Source organism: Sphaerodactylus townsendi, linkage group LG11 (genome assembly GCF_021028975.2).
Source record: "Sphaerodactylus townsendi isolate TG3544 linkage group LG11, MPM_Stown_v2.3, whole genome shotgun sequence".
Lineage (NCBI taxonomy): Eukaryota > Metazoa > Chordata > Lepidosauria > Squamata > Sphaerodactylidae > Sphaerodactylus > Sphaerodactylus townsendi.
Window position 1 is genome coordinate 33,350,563 of NC_059435.1, and position 18,618 is coordinate 33,369,180.

The 18,618-nt window shown below is 41.1% G+C and overlaps 1 protein-coding gene across 1 annotated transcript in view; it reads right to left on the minus strand.

Moving 5' to 3' along the window:
- Window positions 1-14,843, minus strand: part of ZCWPW2 (zinc finger CW-type and PWWP domain containing 2) — a 34,391-nt gene extending 19,548 nt beyond the window's left edge. Inside the window, exons 1-2 of the mRNA XM_048510681.1 lie at window positions 14,516-14,843; window positions 13,833-13,992 (exon numbers count right to left, since the gene is read on the minus strand). Coding sequence (XP_048366638.1) covers window positions 13,833-13,992; window positions 14,516-14,802 — 447 coding nt within the window. The 5' untranslated portion in view covers window positions 14,803-14,843. The remainder of the gene's footprint in view (window positions 1-13,832; window positions 13,993-14,515) is intronic.
- Window positions 14,844-18,618: the final 3,775 nt, after the last annotated feature.

Genomic DNA, 18,618 nt, shown 5'->3' on the forward strand with positions numbered 1-18,618 from the left:
TTTCTGGGGGTGCCTGCAGAGGGCACATTTGTAGATGTATCAGTACCAAAATTTCTGAGTAACTTCAGGAGACTGTCCTGATGATACCCTCCAAGTTTGGTGCAGTTTGGTTCATGGGGGCCAAAGTTATGGACCCTCAAAAGGGTAGCCCTCATCTCTTTCGTTCCCATTGGAAAGAATGGGGGATAGGGGCACCTCTTTTGGGGGTCCAAAACTTTGGCCCCTCTAAACCAAACTGCACCAAACTTGGGGGGTATCATCAGGACAGTCTCTTTCTGATACCCTGAAATTTTGGTGCCGATATGTTTAAAAATGCGCCCCCTGCAAGCCGAAACGTGAAAAAACACAAAAAACCCGCAATTCAGCTGGTGATCCAAATCCCATGGATTCAGATCTGATAGGATTCGGACAGCTCAGATTCGGACCCTGCTCGTCCGAATCCGTCCGAATCAGTGCAGATTCGGTAAAAATCCAGATTTGGACTGTCCGAATCTCCAACCCTACCCGGCCATCACCCTGTGTTCTGTATAACAGTCAGATGTGAGTTGTTCCCATGTGTGTGGTGTATGTGAAGAAGTTTTAGCCTTCCCCCCCATACCATTTTCCCAATCTAAATCAGTCGGGCGGGCAGGGGGAGAGTACTATTTGGTCATGGTGGGGGAGGGCAGCCGCACATCCAGGGTGGTGATGGTGAAAAACTCAGGGTTTACACTGGGCTACATTTTTCCTTGATACGCCTCTGTCATTTAGTGACCTCTTAAGCCCTTTTCTGTTTAGGGAAATGGTGCAGCAGAAAGTTAAAGCCCTTTGTCCATGCACACCACATTTACAGTCTGAACTGGGGAGCATGCATGCAGTAACTGAGGAGTACCCACAACTCTTTTCTGTTACATAAGGTTGGGATCCTGAACCCAACCTGTGTACTCCATAATGTGTAAGAGTCACCATTTTGCAAGCCAGGCGAGAAGAGGGAGGAATTTGACAAGCATGAAACTTGACATTGTAAGTATAAATAATATATAAATAAAATGTAATTGAGCATCACACCATGTTTAGGGATATCAACTCAGTGCCAGGCATGCAGGAGAACAAATGAAGGTGCACCTGATAGAACCATCTGCCTTTTGCTTTGACACTGATGCATGAATGTTGCCTTCTTTCCTTTGTGCTCAACTATGATATGCTGGAGAGATAAAACTGGATTGCCAGTCATCATTAATTTTTTTTAATAGCCGTGAGGAAGTAAGTTAATAAGGCTTCCTGTCCCTTTTTTCAGACTGGAATTAATTGTGGGGGAGGGCTATCTTGAAAGTGGTGCAGAAGGGAAGTTAAGTTATTCCCTCTCTCTGAATCCCAGTACCAACGCCTTGATACAAATAGCCTTCCATCATGGCTCCTTTTTAAAGAAATCTACAGTGCTATCCTAAGAAGAGTTACATCCTTCTAAGGCCATTAACTTCAACAGACTTAGAAAATGTCATTCTGATTAATATGGCATTTGAATTGCTGACCTCCAACAACCTGTGTAGCTGAACACTTAGCAGTTAGTAGTTAAATCTGGGGTTTCATGGGAAGTTCTGCGACCCTTTTAACTAATCTTTTTCTTTTGTAGTGCAAGGGATGTAGTGCAAGGGATGTAGTGCAAGGGATGCAACTTTAAGGGGGAGACCAGGGTGGATACAGGCAGTGATGGGATTCAGCTGGTTCGGGCAGACCAGTTGTGAAAAGCCCCCTCAGTCCTCCTTCCCTGGGGGAAGCGATGGGGCTTTTAGCGCCTTGGAGCCCAGGGCAGGGAGGAGAGCTGAGCAGCTCTGGGGGTGGGTGGAGCAGAGGGCTTTCCTCTGGTGGGGAGGAGACTTGACGAGCTGGGAAGTGCTGGGAGTGGTAGGCCAGAGGGCTGCCATCTCCTGCCTCAACCTCTATCAATGTTGATGGAAGTTGAGTGGGGGGGTAGCGCAGCAGCCAGCGGCAAGTCATGGGTGGGCCCACCGGCTGCTGCCGCCTCCCACCTCAACATTCCATCACCACTGATGGAGGTTGAGCGAGGGGGGGTGGGCCCACCAGCTGCTGCTGCCTCCTTGCTCAACTGGAACCAGTTGTTAAATTATTTGAATCCCACCACTGGATACAGGCCTTTAAAAACCTCTCCATTCCATGCTATTTTCCTAACAAAAATTGCCATACGCATACTTCAAGGATGCTTTCACCCTCCCCACTGGACAAAAACTTTTTTGTAGATTCTGTGTTAGACATCCTTCTCTTGTTGCTGTATCCATATATCCATGTAGAGTTGCCAACCTCCATCTGAGGCCTGGAGGTCTCCCAGAATTAAGGAGATCAGTTCGGCAGAAGAAAAAGTCTGCTTTGGAGGGTGAATTCTATGGCATTGTACCCTGCTGAGATCCCTCCCCTCCCAAGCCCCATTCTCCCAGGCGCCACTCCCAATCTCCAAGATTTTCACAACCCAGAGTTGGAAACCCTCTAAAGAAATCTACAGTGCTATCCTAAGCAGAGCTACTTCTTCATCTAAGCCCATTATCTAAGCCCTCTGTCTAGAAGAGGAAAGTAGAGTTGTAGCTGGTATTTTCCCTCCACTTAGTCTGCAGCAGGATGGAAGACATCATTGTGAATCCCAGTCTGGTCAGATCTCAGAAGCTAAACAAGGTTGGTACTTGGAAGGGAGACCTCCAGAGAAAACTCTGCAGAGGAAGACAATGCAAACCACCTGCCCTTTTTACTTGCCGTGAGTCGATGGTGACTTTTCACATGCAGTCTACAGCATTGCCTTGGTCCAGGGGATGCAAGCAATAAGTATGCCTTTGTGCCTAGTTAGAAGCACCAGAAACAGACCAGTGCAAGCATAAGAAACCATTTATTTAAAACTCCCTCCAAGCCACTCGCACCTATCAGTGCAACTATCTTTGACATCAATACATGCGCAAGCCTATTGAGGAAACATTCTCTTATGTTTTCCCCGCCTCTCCTCTCCACAATCCAGTCTGCCACGTACCAAGAAATGGAGACTGCTAAAAATGACAGAATATCACAGAACATTATTTTAAATTTAATTTTTGAATAATAACAGTATTAATAAAAACAGGTTTTTCACTTTAGTGTGATTGGTTAATATTTCAAATGCATATCCACTACTTAAAGTCTGCAAAAGAACATTTTTAAAATGGAGTATTTCAACCAGGATTTGGCAGATCAAAGAACAGACTGCATCTTGGTAAATGTTGTGTGTTAATATTTACATTTACTTAATCTGAAGTCAAATTTGTGCCTTTGCTACAAAGAAAAAAACAATTAAAATTCTTTAGGGGCTAAGATGAAAGGTTCATATTCTTAATTACTCACAACCTAATTAGTCCTAGCATGTTTATCCAGAAATAAATCCCACTGAGTGGATCAATGGGACTTACTCCCTGGTAGGACTGCAGATGACTACAGGCTCAGTGCCACAGCAAAGGATATACAGCGAAAGAAGTTTAGAGCATTGCCTTCATATTGTAGAATAATTCCAGTCTGACAGAAGTGCCTTTAGCTTGTTGCTAGGCACCAATAACGGAACTCAGCATCCTATCCCTGTTTATGCAAAAATGGTAAGTTGCATTCTCCTTGATCATAAAGAGAACTGATTAGAAGCAATGCATATTTTCTCTCCTTTTATCATCTCACCAAGAAGACTATTTATTGCAGCCCTAGTCTATGTTTAGTACAGTTTATATTAGCAATCAGGGTTTTTTCCCTGGAAGAAGATACATCATTGGGAAGACACGCTATTTTTATAGTCCAAGAATTAAGGCTGCAATGGACAAAAAAGAGCTTTCCCCTGTTTGCCATTCTTTCTTCAGGGAAACAGAGAAAATGGAGAAAAAGTGCAGTTTAGTGTCTGCATGCTGTGTTGACAATTGCCAAAGGCCCTGTTGATCCTTCCTCCCTCTGGTATGTCTAGGCAAAGCTAACACACATGAAAGCATGGAATCATTTCCTCCATCTGACACCCACAGAGTTCCTAGTTCTTTGAGCCAAAAGGGCAGACAGTTTAAGCAGGTTGCTCCATCTTTATAACTGCGCCTATGTGTTTTTGAGACATTACGCATACTTCCAAGCCAGGCACAGTTGGATCTGTGGAGCTCTTTCATGCGATATTTAAATTTAGCATATGAATGCTTCTAAAGTGCAATACATGTTTCTGAATATGGTTTCAAAATGTATCATTGAGAAGGAAAAGGCCCAGGTATTTAGATCTGTGGTTTAAAGCAATTTATATTTTATGCATATTAAAGAACTGCAAAACAGGCTCACAGCTACTTGCACTTCTTTACTGTCTAGTAGTTGAACTGTTTTTGTACTGTGGAACTTGGAAAACTCTTGTGACGTCTGTAAAGGAGGAAAAAGTATCATCTAGAAAACTGATTCTTATCTGCTCAGATAAAAGGAAGCAAACTTCACTAAGTCATAGGAAATGATACCTGGGACATTTAAACAAATATGGACATGGGGGAGAGGGAAACATGTGTTGCTTCCAAGGAATAGGAAACAGCAAAACAAATAAATACCAAAGAATATATCTTGCAGCACAGACAGGAAAATTTCAGGTTTGCAGTACTGTGCAGTAATGGCAAGTTGGCAATACTTTAGACTTCTGGTTCAAGTTGACATAATAAACTATAGAACTGTCATGGTTTTAGGGAGTCCTTAAAAGGTAAAATCAACAGACTCCTGATACAATGGTGTGGCAAAAATGATGGCTTTGGATCTTTCAAAGAATTTATGCTTACATTCCTTTTCCAATCTTTTATATGGGGGGAAACCCCATTCTCTGATCTATATTAATGTACCTGCTTCAGCTTGCATCTTCTCCCATCACTCCTTTCCCTAACACTTTCTCACTCATTAAAAAGTTCCTACCAAGCATATTAAAAACGTCTGAAGATATTTCTTCAACTATTTTAAAATGGTACTGCCCCTAAATATCTGCTCCTTGGTAGCCAGGAAACTTTGTGGGTCCATCCAAAGGTGGACCACAAAAGCCACAGAACTGACACAAACCTTTCCCTCTTTTCTATTCTGAGACCTGGGAGACCCCTGATAGTGAAAGTGGCATGATGGCTGAAGGCCACGCCGGAGATGGAGGAGTTTCACAGTGCCACTGTTCTATCAGCACACAGAAAGGTCAGACTCATAAATGTTGAAGAAGTATGATCCTTACAGTTCAAAGTTAGTCCACTCCAGTCTAAGCCTAACCATTTCAATTGGCTTAGACTGAAGGAAGTCTGCATAGTGTCTCCTCCTAAGTGACCTTCCTGTGATTGGCAGAATTAGTGCAATCGACAGCAATTACATAACAATTCTGAAGATTGCTTCAATTTCTGGTGGAATCCAAGTATCTCTTTTGAGGTATAAGCTTTATTATAACAAATTGTGTTGCCCAGGATCAGAACTTGATGGATTATTCTTCTGAATGCAAAATTTATCTCAATTAAACGTTGAATAAGCTTATTTTCGACCCGCAAAATACTATATTTTCCATACAGCTAGGCAAATAGAAGTCACATTTTTCTATCAGGTATATTAGTCATGTGAACCAGCACAGTTTAGTGGTTAAGATGTCAGACTAGGAACCCTCATCATGCCATGGAAGCTTGCCAGTGACCTTGGCCAGTCATGCATTCTCAGCCCTGATTCTGGATGGGAGACCTCCAAGAAATATCGAATATATATGTCTTTGAATGAAGAAAACTGATGAAGAATGAAGAAAACTGATGTCTTTGAATGAAGAAAATACAGTTGATTGCATTTTTGTATGTAAGCTTTACAAATTTAAAAAAATACAAATGCTAAGAGTAAAAAACTGCACGCACATTGGACTGTACTGTTAGATGTTCACGGTTTACGATCCTGAAATTCACCTTCAACAATAAACTAATTATTTAACAATGAACAATTTCTGTTTAAATTCACAAACTTAATTGCTCCAGCCACCTATTCCTCATAGAAATCCTATTTGCCTTTAATACCTACAATTAAAAAAGCAAAAATTACATTTCAGAAAAAAAAATAAGCTATCCTTGTTAAAGTCTCTATTGTGTAAGCCAACAAGGCCAACACATTTAAATTACAAGGGAAGGCATCCTTCACAAGCTGTTGTGTCTGATATAATAACACATAATAATAGTTATAAATTAGCTAGCATTTTAAAAGAATGATATAGTGACAAAAGATGTTTAGAGGTTGATAGAAGGTCATTTTCCTGACAATTCTGGTATGCCAATAAGGAATACTTAATAAAAATGAGTACCTTGCATGCAAGCAAATACTTTCCAGTATATTAATAGATGTATGCCACCTTGTGGTGAAATGATGCAATATTTTAAAAGATGCATCTTCAATTAATAATTTCATATCAAGGAGAAATTATGATATAACCCACTTAGCCAAAGAGCTGAAATAGTTTGATTTAGAAATATTCAACTTCAGAAGAATACTTTAAAGAAAGGGGGCTAAAACTAACCTGAAAAAGGACTTTATAGTTTCCAATTATGTTTAGGTTTAGACAGGTTGATAGGGGAAAGTTTCATAATTTAAGAATACATCTCAGAAGAGACTTGTTCCAGTGGAAAAGGTTAGCCAGTTGCAGGGCACTAATGGCATTTTAAAGACCAATTTATTCCAATATAAGTTTTCATGAGCCAGAACTGACTTCATCAGAAGCCAGATCTGGGTAGCACCCACTCTTTTGTTTTTGCTGCCAACTGAAAAGACTTTTAATTTCTGTGGTACTTGTGAGTAGGCTTACTCGATCTTTTACCCTCTAAGATTGCTTTTGTTGCCACTGAATGATGCCATCTGTTTTCTGGTTGTATCATGACATGTTAAAGTGTTTTGTGCTGAACCTGTTTTGAATTTTGCTGTATATCACTGTGAGGGCTTAGTTTCTGAGGGGAGAGATAATTCACAAGTACATTTAATATAAAGAATGCACTTCATGAGAAACCAGTGGGGAGAGGGCATGGCTCAGTGCCAGAGCATATGTTTAGTATACAGAAGTCTCATTCCAAACAGCTCCAGTAGAAAGGAGATAAGCTAATAGGTGACAGGGAAAACCCTTTGAGGGTTTAGAACCCATTGCAAGAGTAGGCAACAATACTATTTCTATTAAACGATGCTATCCTAAGATATTTAGACTGAAAGAACTTCTTTGTTGGCAGTAGACAAATTGAAAATTATCAATCTGCGAAGTTCCCGTATTCATGTTTTATATCTCTTCTCCTTTTTAAGATTAATCTGCTTGATCCATTTACAATTATTTCTGTGTGACTGTAATGTTAGCCATGAAAAGCTAAAGATGTTTGCTTCACCCTGCAACTGTAGTTCACATTACCATTCTGACAACTTGATTTATGGTGTTTTCATATCTGTGAAGTATAGCAAGTTACTTGAAGATATAAATGAAACTATCAGGATTACGCTGATTTTGGAAGGCAACAAAAGAATTCATGAAGTCAAGGGGTTTTTTTGTTCCAGTCCAATTCATGGATAAGTTTATTAAATTAATATTAGTCAGCAGACTGGTCTATTTATGAAGACATCACTCCACTCCTTAATCAGCATATCAGCCACAATGTGTTCCTAATGACAATTTAAATTTTCTGTTAAGCCTGCAGCCAGGCTCTGGTTCCAAATCTGCAGCTATCAAGGCACAGCACAATTACCTAGCTACATATCTGAGGAGCCATATATCCAAAAGAAACATGAATTCTCAAACTGCAAAGCTCTTGGCAGTTTCCTATGAAATTTAAATATATGAATTCCTATGAATTTAAATATAAATAAATAAATATTGGGGGGGGAACAGTCTTCCAATAACTCTCTATAATATTTTATAGCTGTACAAGTTTTATCCTACCATAGCTGATTTCAATTAAATCCCTCTGTGATTATGATAACTATTAGGGAACATACAGTGCAGTCCTAAGGAGAACTACCCCTGTCTAAACCCATTTATTTCAATGGGCTCGTACTCGTGTAACTCTTCACAGGATTGTACTGATACTCTTGCAAAGGAAAAGGGACACAGACTACACAGCTGAGATTGTTATGTTGCAACATTTGGATTGTATGTGGTTGTCTACTTATATTCTTAACACCTTCATTTGAAACCACACAGAAGGTGTCAAGAGGCAGAGACTTTTAAAAGTGCTGTTCTCAGCCACCTATAGTAAGTAACTAGCCTTTATTGGCATAAAATAAACATACAAAATAAGCATACAAAATTTGCCCATTATTGCTCACAGTTATAGACACTGGTACTAAAATATATACATGGTCCTTCTGTAACTATAGGACATTCCTTCAGCTAAGTTGACTCAGTTAAATGTCATCGGATACTGACAGAAGCTAGAAAAATTACTGCTGGCTATATGTGGTCATAATACATAGACATTGATTGGTATTCATCTAGACTTACGTCTATTATCGTTAGCAGAAATTTTGCTACATTCTCGCACACTGTGGGATCCATGTTGTTCAAAAGCATACAGGTAATCTTTAAGAGCATTGGTTAGATTGTTATACAGAAAATGGGATAAGTGCAGATTAAGCACATTCCTTGGATTTTGCAAACTCCATTTTACACAATGAAAGAGGGTATGATCGAGTGTCTCCACCTGACCCATATTGCATGTTGTTGATATCTGCCATAGAGCAGCATAGAAGGCATTAGATTGAATCTGGCCAGTGTTAAGGCTCTTCTTAATTTAGGGTTGGTGATCCAATGTAAATAATTGGCCATGTGTCCTTGTTCAATTGGAATAAGCAGGGTCAGGGGGGAACACGTTTTCCTCGCAGCCGTTATCATATCCCGATACTCTTGTTCTAATAGCTTAGTTTTCAAGAAGCTATATGCTTCTGATAGGGAAAGAGGGACTAACGACTCTAATGAAAAGCCAAGAGCGTTGATTTTTCCCTCAACTAGTTTCAGCCACCTAGAATTTGCATAGTCGGAAAGCATGAGGTGTAGCAAACTGGAGTGATCCTGCAAATAGTGGATACGTAGCCAGTATCTGACAGTTCTCAGCCAGGCCATCGTGGTATATGATATTTGCCCGCATTCTAAACATAGGGCTGCATATGAAGCACAATTTGGTAAGCCCATAATTTTATGGAAGAAACGGGACTGGGCTGTGTTTATATTTTTGTTTATAGCTCTGATCTCAGCCACCTATAGCATTTGCAACAACTGGCTGAGGAAAATTTAAATAGCAATGGCATTGGCAAGCTTTCATGTGGCTGGAAGTGCCAGAATTCCTATGGCAGACTGAAGTGTACGGCCTCAAAATCTAGGGAGCCTTGGCCAAGGTGTATAGTATTTTTGACAAATTCTTGTTTTTTCCACAAGATGTTTACGAAGTTCGGTTATGGCAAAAGTTTTTCACATTTATGCAATTTTCACATTTATGCAATTTTGCAGTGACTTTAGTATTTAACAATAACAACTTATGTCCTTTAGAAGAGGAATTGTGAATTGCGGAATTTTAAACCCACGATATTGTTATGCCAATAAAGGTTCTTTGATTTGATTTGAATTTTAAACTCCTGTAATCAAACTTGACTTCACTCATTTTGTTTAAAATATTATTCCATTTTCGTGTAGTCATGAGGGTGGTGGATTGGGAGGACCTCACAAGTGGAATAACCCAAGGCCTCTCTTCATCTAAATCCAGCAGTGGTGGCTGGTCATTTCTATTTTGATCACTGCCTATAAATAATCACTCTATTCAGAACATTTTTATCTCATCCTGCCTCCACAGAGCACATTGTGGCATAAGTCATTCTTCCTTACCCATTTTATCCTCACAATAAGTGTGTGAAGTCGGTTGCGTTGAGAGTATGTGACTATCTCAAGGTCACACTCCAAGCTTCCATAGCAGGGTGGAGATGTGAACTATAGCTCAACACTCCAGCCAATATACCTCGCCAGTTCTCATTGTGATCCTATGGGTATATGCAAGGTTGGGCAAAGGCTATAACTAATACAGCAGCAAATAAGTCACATTTTCTTATTTATATAGCAGGCAGAGAGGTATGTTGCTTAGAAAGGATCCTACAACAATGCACAAATAAAAACTGATAGTGCATATCAATTTTCAGATATTTCTGTCTTTCATTTAAAAACATGGAAAAGGTCTGAGAAGTTATCAGTCAGTTCTTTAGTCAACAGTGACTGTCCTTGAATTTAGTAAGGTAAGAAAAAAGGAGCAGATCTGCAGTGCCACATGAAAACAAAACAAGCAGAGTAGAGAATGAAAGGAACCATACAAAATAATAGAATTTAGAAGATCAGTCAGAGAGGACAGCAGAACATTTATTGATAGGCAGGGATTTGAAAAAGAAATGGCAAAAATAAGAGACGATTTAGGGGCATTTTATCAAATGACAAAATGACTGGCAAGAGATTCAGTTACAGAAGAGCTCATCCAATAAAAAGGTAGAACCCATACACGCTGCCAGAACAGCAAAAGTAAAGATTTGAGTGGTTTTATATTGTACCAAAACCAGAGCTTAACTTTAATAACACTGGAAAAGATTATGGAACTTGAAGGTTGTTCTTTGAAACCATTGCTGAAAACTGAATATAAAAGGAGGCAAGAGAACATCACAGCTCTACACAAGCAGTGAAGTCAACTTAAAAATCACTGCAACATTTCTTCAGATTGGAAGATGGGAGAGTATTATTAAACTATTCCAGTATTAATAGAACTACCTGGAAAAACTGACTTAGAAGCTGGAGGCTCTCAAATCTGGAAAAGGCATTCTTCAAGACCTGTTGACTTTGAGATTCCACAATCACAGGAACATTAAAAGGAGCTGGCTGGTCTTCACCAGATTAAGACTGGGGCTGCTTCCTCACGGCCACAATGGGGGTTGGGTTGGCGTACATGATGCCAACCCCCCCCCCGGACCGTTCGCATGAACGGTCCCAGGAACGACAGGGAAGATGGCGCCACACTGCGCCATCGCCCAATCGACTTACCTTCCCTGAGACCTTCCGGCGCGTCACCGAGGCCAGGGGACACGCCCCCCCTGCCCTGCGCAATTGCTCTGGAGTCGCAGGGCAGGGGGAGGCGTGTCCCCAGGCCTCGGCGACATGCCAGAAGGTCGCAGGGATGGTAAGTCGATTGGGAAAGGGGGAGGGATGGCGCCTTCCAGCCGCTGCCGTGCGAACGGCAGTGGCTGGAAGCCGCCGTTTTCCAAAAACCTTGCTCAGGGAGGTTAGTCAGGGAGCGAAGTGGGGAAATGGCGGCTTCGCGCTGCTGGGGGGTAGCGTGGGCAGTGCGGCTGCGAAGCAGCTGCACCCCCCATACGAACAGCTCCCTGGGGACGCTGTTTTTGCCATCCCTAGGGCACTGTAAACAGCTCGTGCGGAAAGGGCATACTGCATACTTTTCTGGGAGTAAGCCCCACTGAACTCAGTGGAACTCAGTGGAACTTACTTCTGAATAAACATTCAAGAGTTAAAATTTTGATCTCTGGGTCAGGGACGTAGGTAAGGGGGGGTTATTGGGTTCAAATCCCCCCCCCCATTACATGTCCGGCTTGCTTGAAGCAATGCATGGAATGGAACAGCCGGAAAGCTCTCAGTCACCAAACCCACCCCATAAAAAATCTATACCTATGTCACTGTCTGGGTGCCATTTTTCTAAAATGCAACTGTGAAAGAGGCTATTGACGATCAATCCTTTTTCCACTTTACATAATTTTCAGTATAGAATCTTCCCCCCACCCAGTTATTATAAACCACAGAACAGAAAAAGGAGAAAGAAAAGGACCACACCAGTCCTAGGAGATAAAAATAAAGCCAAGGTTAGCAATGCAAAAGGGGTAAAAATATATTTTATTGCTGTTAAAATTCAGTAGCCATTGATCTTATACTATTTTCTTTAAAAACCACTGTGACTAACAGATTCCCCCCAAGAAGACTTTTGCATAAAACATATAGGAGTTTTTAACTAATAAAATATATTTTTACTTATTTTGCACCATCAGCTTGGCCTAGTTTTTAATCTACAGTACAGAAAAAGACAGACAACCTTCCATTCAGATGTAAAGAAAACAGAAGTGTAGAGATGTCTATTTTTAATGGCTGCTTTCTGCCAGGCTAGAACTTTTCCATCAAGGATTGAGCTTGTTCCACCTCAGGCTACTCAAGCCTCAAAGGTCAATGCTATAATTATTCCTAGAGCAGGAGGAACTGAGAGAGACCAGTTTTTGGAATCTTATGGGTATCTTCATGATAGCCCAGTTTCTGGCACTATTTTGGGATGGATCCATTACCTGGTCCCATGAACTAGCACCTGGGAATAGGTTAAAATCTATTGGTAGTTGGCAGATGCAAGGGCTGGGGAGGACAGCCCTTTCCCCACCTACCGTTTGATGCGCGCTACTGCCCCCAAATAGCGCGTGGTCCAGCGGTGCTCCCCACGAGTCCAGGCGGCGACAACGCAGCCGCCCCGACTCTGCGCTCTAACGTCCCTCCAGTGCGCGTCATTTCTGACGCTGAAGAAACGGCACCTTCTGACTGCCCCGCGCAGAGCAGGGCAGTGGGGAACACGACCCTGGGGCAGAAATTGCTCACGCTCAGAGTAGCGCGCTGCAAAACGTAAGTGGGGAAAGGCCCAATAATGTTCTTCTTGGACACACAGTGTCTTCCTCCAGTGGAGAATGACTTTATAGAAAGGAGCTTTAGGATCCAACAGCAGACTAGAGTTGCAGTATCCTACTGTGTTTTTAGTTGGAGATGCTCCAGGTTCGTCTAGTGAATCTTTTCTAAGTAATCTGAAAAGTGAACATCCCAGTCCTAAAAAGGACTGTATTCTATGGAGCTTTCAAGTATAGGTACTCAGGAATATGCGATTACTAACATGTTCATTTCAAAGCAGTAGTATTAGCTTCAAGTGAATATATTGAGCAGCCCATCCATCTATAAGAAAGCAGCAATTATGTGGGCAAATTCCTGGTGAAAACTAGTTTTCACATTACCTAACTGATCTGATTCATAATGTAGGAGTAGCAGCAGCAGCAGCAGGGCCAAAACAGTATGCTAACAAATAAAACTGTGAAGATATGTGGCCCCCACACACACAAAGTGTAAAACCAAAACAGTCCTCCCATTGAGGAGGGTGAGTATTTTTGTTGATTACCCACTCCATCGCTGATTTTATACCTTTCCTAAAATTTCCTTTCCCCAGAGCAATATTTAGAAAAATTCAGTGGGCTGCTGCAGAGGTGTCTGTGAAAATGTATTCTTAATTTAAAAGAAGAGAGTTATGCCAATGAAAAAAAAAATTGGGTTCAACATGACCTTCCTAAAAATAAGAAAGCATGTACAGCTCCTAGTATAAACTAACTTAATGGACTACACAAACAAATCATGCACTGTATTCTTTATGCAAAACTCCTGCATCAAAGGCAAAGAATAAACTGTAATTCATGCATCTGTGCATGCATTCCTGAACATAAATAGTTGGTGCAAATTGTTCTGACAACCCCAATCACCTGTTAGAAAGATGGAGTGATGAAATTCAGGTCTTATTCCCATTACCTAGAGCAGTTGATCAATGCTATCAGCTAACTTTCTATTTGGTAGAGATATAATGTTGCAAATCTATGATAAGGAATAACATTTTGGGGCTATGAATATAACACTGAAAGATAAAGATTTCACAGAAAACTGAAAACTATATTCTCAGTTCATGTTTATATAAAAATATACTTTTTAACTTTAGATGCTATAAGAAAAGAATGTATAAAATGTTTCCTATCCCTACCTTAAATGAGCTAGGAAAATGGTCTATGTAGTTTATGGCAGCCCAGCCCCTGGAATGGGGTTTCCCCAGAAATTCTACATGATGACTTTCAACGTTTCCATCTGAATCACATACCACATATTGTCCATTAACAGGGTCAGGACAAAGAATGCCAGGCCACCTTAAAATAAATTTTGAAAAAAAATTCATTCAGAAGAGAGAAAACAGGCACACACGTGCACACAAATATGCACACACACTCTCAAACACAGAGAAGCATAAGTTATTTTTCCACAAAAAGTCATATCAAATGGGATACTAAATAGGTATTGATGTCAACTGAATTTGCTTTCTAAAACTTTGGAATATCATTGGAATAAAACTTTGTAATTGTCTTTGTTTTGCCTTGAGTTTTAAGGTAATATCATATACTATCTTTGCTTGTCAATGATTAAATGCAAAATTACGCATGAGAAAAAATTAAAATTTTAGGATGAAATTACTGTTGTAATATGTTTTTCCTCTAAACTTGTCGTATAATATTCAAAGCATAACTGAAAGTCTTTCCCACCACCACCCCATTATAAAAGTCGGACTGTATTTTGACTTTCATTACAGTAAACCATTACAGTGGTTCATTTAAAATATATCATGAATCCAAACAATCACTTTCGTGTTTCCCTGCAATTAAATTTTAAACTTACCGTGGCCACCCCTGCATTTTCACCAAAACTAAACTTCCCAAAGGAAGCTTTGAATAGACATACTTTAATCCATGTTTTCGAACCTGCGAGGCCTCAGGAAAACGTTCTTCAGGATCAGAACAATTATTAAATCGTGGGTCAGCATTCATCCAACAATACCATGGTGCACTGGGGTCAACTTGTGCTGCATCATCACTTGATAACAGTCTCCATTTTAAACAGCTGCTCTTTTCACACTGCACCCACACTTTGTCTAAATAAAAATTGTCATCTGCTATAGAATCCATATAGCAGAGTCGTCACTCTTACAGAAGGTTCAAGCTGATAAATGCTGTGATCCTCTGAAATACAAAGAAAACAATAGCTTTAAACTAACTCAAGAGAAGTTCTAGATAGCCACAAGGAAGCTCATGCTCACACAGAACATTTTTGGTAAATTCCTAAATAGATTGTCAAAAGCAAGGACTAGTTTATATGGATTCTCTGCTCCATGTGGCGTATTGCAGTCAGTCGTTTGCTCCATGTAGCATATTGCAGTCAGTTTTCATGGACAGGTAAGAATTGTAGCTAATCATGACTATTCAGGTAAAAAGAGTTCTGTAAATATGTCATTAAATATTAATATCAGGAGAGGTAAATATCACCCCTAAGTAAGAGGACCCTAGAACTTCTGAAAGGGATAGAACTTAATGAAAGCAGTAAATCAGTCTTTATTACAACACAGCAAAATCATAGGTTTCAGAAAGGATAGGTGAAACTGGATGATGCAGAAGAGGGACTGAAGTGGATTCCCTTAAAACAACAAAGCAACATAAGACAAGTGAGCAGTAGCTAAGAAACTCAGGAAAACGGCCAACACAGTTGCAGCCCTTGAATATTTTATCTAGCATTTATTTATATAAATATGTAAAACATTTGGGGGGTGTTGGATCCTCAATTGCTGTGGCAAAGAGCTTCCCCACCCCTCAGCTACACTGGATTAAGGAACTGTGACCCTGATGATCTGTGCTACCATAACCTCCAGGATGGATTGCTGTAGTATAAAGAAGCTGCCCTCGAAGATATCCCCAAACTTCAGCTGTTCCAGAATCCCACTGCGTATATGCAAATAGGTTGGAGCAATCTGAGCATCATGTACCAATCTTGAAGCAGCTACACTTGCTACAGCAGGTAATGATGGCCACTAACCTGGATAGCTTTAAAAGGGGCTTGGACAGATTTATGGAGGAGAAGGCGATCTATGGCTACCAATCTTGATCCTCATTGATCTGAGACTGCAAATGTCTTAGCAGACCAGATGCTCAGGAGAAACAGCAGCAGAAGGCCATTGCTTTCACATCCTGCATGTGAGCTCTCAAAGGCATCTGGTGGGCCACTGCGAGTAGCAGAGTGCTGGACTAGACGGACTCTGGTCTGATCCAGCAGACTTGTTCTTATGTTCTTACACTGACTCCCAATCTGTTTTAACACTTTTTATTTCTAGGGATCACATGTCTGAGGAACAGCCTTTCCTGCTATAAAGCTTGTGGAGAGGAACTCAGAAGCCTCATGCAAACTGCTACCTTTCCACTAGAAAACAGATCTTTTCAGATATTTACCCTTTTCTACAATGGCTATTGGCCTTTAAGCAGCTTTTTCAGAAGTTGGCTTTTTAAAATGTATTTTTATAGCTTTTGGTAAGGTTATAGGGAATTTCTCTTTTACAGTTTTCTATATTGAAAACATTGTTCTTTTAACTTTTGTTGTACAACACCCAATACATGAAATGACATTTGAATGCTTAAAGATAATACAGAGCATTCTGTTTAGTAGCTCAACCTACTTATGTGGGAAAACAGGAAGGTAGCCTGCCTTGCATCAATTACTGTGTGAAATGGACACCCTGAGGAGAGGAGGAAGGGGCTATCACTACAAATCTTCAGGTGGCATTTGCAGGGCTATTTTACTTGCCTCGGTTTTTAACAGTGTACAGATTGCAGGCATCTTATAGAGGGGGGATTACTTATGATTCACTTTGTATATTTTAAATTGTGCCGTTCTAAATTGTAATTTTGGACACAAGGAAAGGCAAGATATATGTACTTTAATAAACACAGGGGCTTTTTTTACAGAAAAAGGCAGGAGAAGCTGTAGCAGCGTCACCAGTGATTTTAAAGGTACTGCATGGATCCCTAGGTTGTTGTTTGACTGGGAGCAGAGCAAAGCATGTGAAATGTTTATTGCTGCAACCCCCAATGTTTAATTAGAGTACACATTGCAGTCATGCAAGCCACTAATATTTTTAAAATTCTATTACAATAATTGAGTGTCAGTGATATTGAGAGTTTGTCTAGCTAGCTAAGGGAACTAACAAAAGAACTATTGTCGAACGCTTTCACGGCCTGATTCAACTGTTTCTGGAGGGTTTTCCGGGCTGTGTGGCCATGATCTGGACCAGACCACGGCCACACAGCACGGAAAACCCTCCAGAACCAACTAACAAAAGAATGTTAACACTATTTCTCAAACTGTAGACAATCTGATGGTGGATTGGGAGGGGGGGGGTTGGTTGTCTGAGAGTTCAGCATAGGACTTTGAGTGTTGCAGAAAAAACAAATTGGCCAGTCTGGAATAGGACCAGAGAGTTGTTAGCTGATGTTAGCTGGAGCAGGTGGCTTGTAAACTACTTCTGGAAATCTGCTTGGTGTTGTCAGTGTATCTGTTTATTTCCAGTGTGTTTTGTTTGCATACATGAATATGTAGATATGTTTTAATGTGTTTATATTATATTTGTTTTTAAAATTTTATCTATTCATATTTTAAATGCTTTTTAACATTTTTAATGTTTTAACGTTTATTGTCCTGGGGACCTTGACCTGGGTGGGAAGGCATCATAGAAATGCTTTAAACGAACAAATCAAATATAGCAAACTCTGAACACAGTTCTAAGCCTGAATTCAGTGATTTTAAAACAGCACAGCTCTGCTAAAGAATGCACCTGTAAATATTTCCAGGGGAAACCAAACAAGCACTTTGGAACTCCTCAGTTCAGGAAAGTAAGGAATACATAACGTTTCTCTAGCACATTTAACACAAAAACGGGGAGCGGGGGATCTCTTTTCTGTTTTACAAACTCTCCACAGATTAAAAAAAACGTTTCCCCCAGTTCCTGTTTGTGTGATCAGGCTGGCCAAGAATCCGCTCATTGCCTATGTCTGGAAAACGATTTCACCTGGGGGCGGGGGGGGGGGGGGCAAAGCGACAGGAGTTATGATTCACTCAAGATTTAAATAAAGGGACAGATGCAAAGCAGAATTGACCTTTAGCACTTGCTTTTAAGTTTCAGATTCCCTTCGGGTCAGAGATCCTGTAACCAATCACTTGGTAGTAAAAATTTTCTTCAAAATCACTCTGAGTAGGAACGCCTGAGTAGGAATCCACGCGGAACAGGGGGGGGGGGGTGCGGTGTGCTCGCGCGGTCCACGGGCGACCGTTGGCCTGAGAGGAGTTCCTACTGATCTTAGGGAAAGGTTCCCATTCCCGACAGCCGAGCTCCAACTCAAACCACCACCCCCTTTGCAGACCTAATACCGGCATGAGCACGTGTTTTTCTTTCACACGGCAACAGTGCTTACACGCGTCTTCCATAGGAAGACAAACGTCATGTCTCTGTGGAAGTGGGCTCTTGCAGTTCAGACAAGGGCGTGTGTGTACGCGTCCGCGTGTTTTAAAATCCAGCCTACACTCCGTCCTCACGACTCCCTTCCCGCCTCAGCTGCCTGCGAGGAGCGGAGGTGCATGCGGCGCACAATGAACCACTAAAAGGCGCCTGAGGCACGCCACGGAAAAACAGCGAAAGCCGATTGAAACATTCAAGGGTAGTTTGCTATTGCGTGCCTCTGCGTAGGCTAAGAGAGTTTTGTGACTAGCCCGAGACCACTTCATGTGGAGAAGCGGGGCATCGAATCCGGGCCTCCAGATCGGAGTCCCCCGCTCTTAACCATTACACCATGTTGGCTCTCTGGAGCGTGTGAACACCGGTTGTGAAATAGCGAAACTACAAATCCCGCCATGCTTCGCACCGTTAACTGGAAGGGGCGGGTGTCACTGTCACGTGAGGGAGA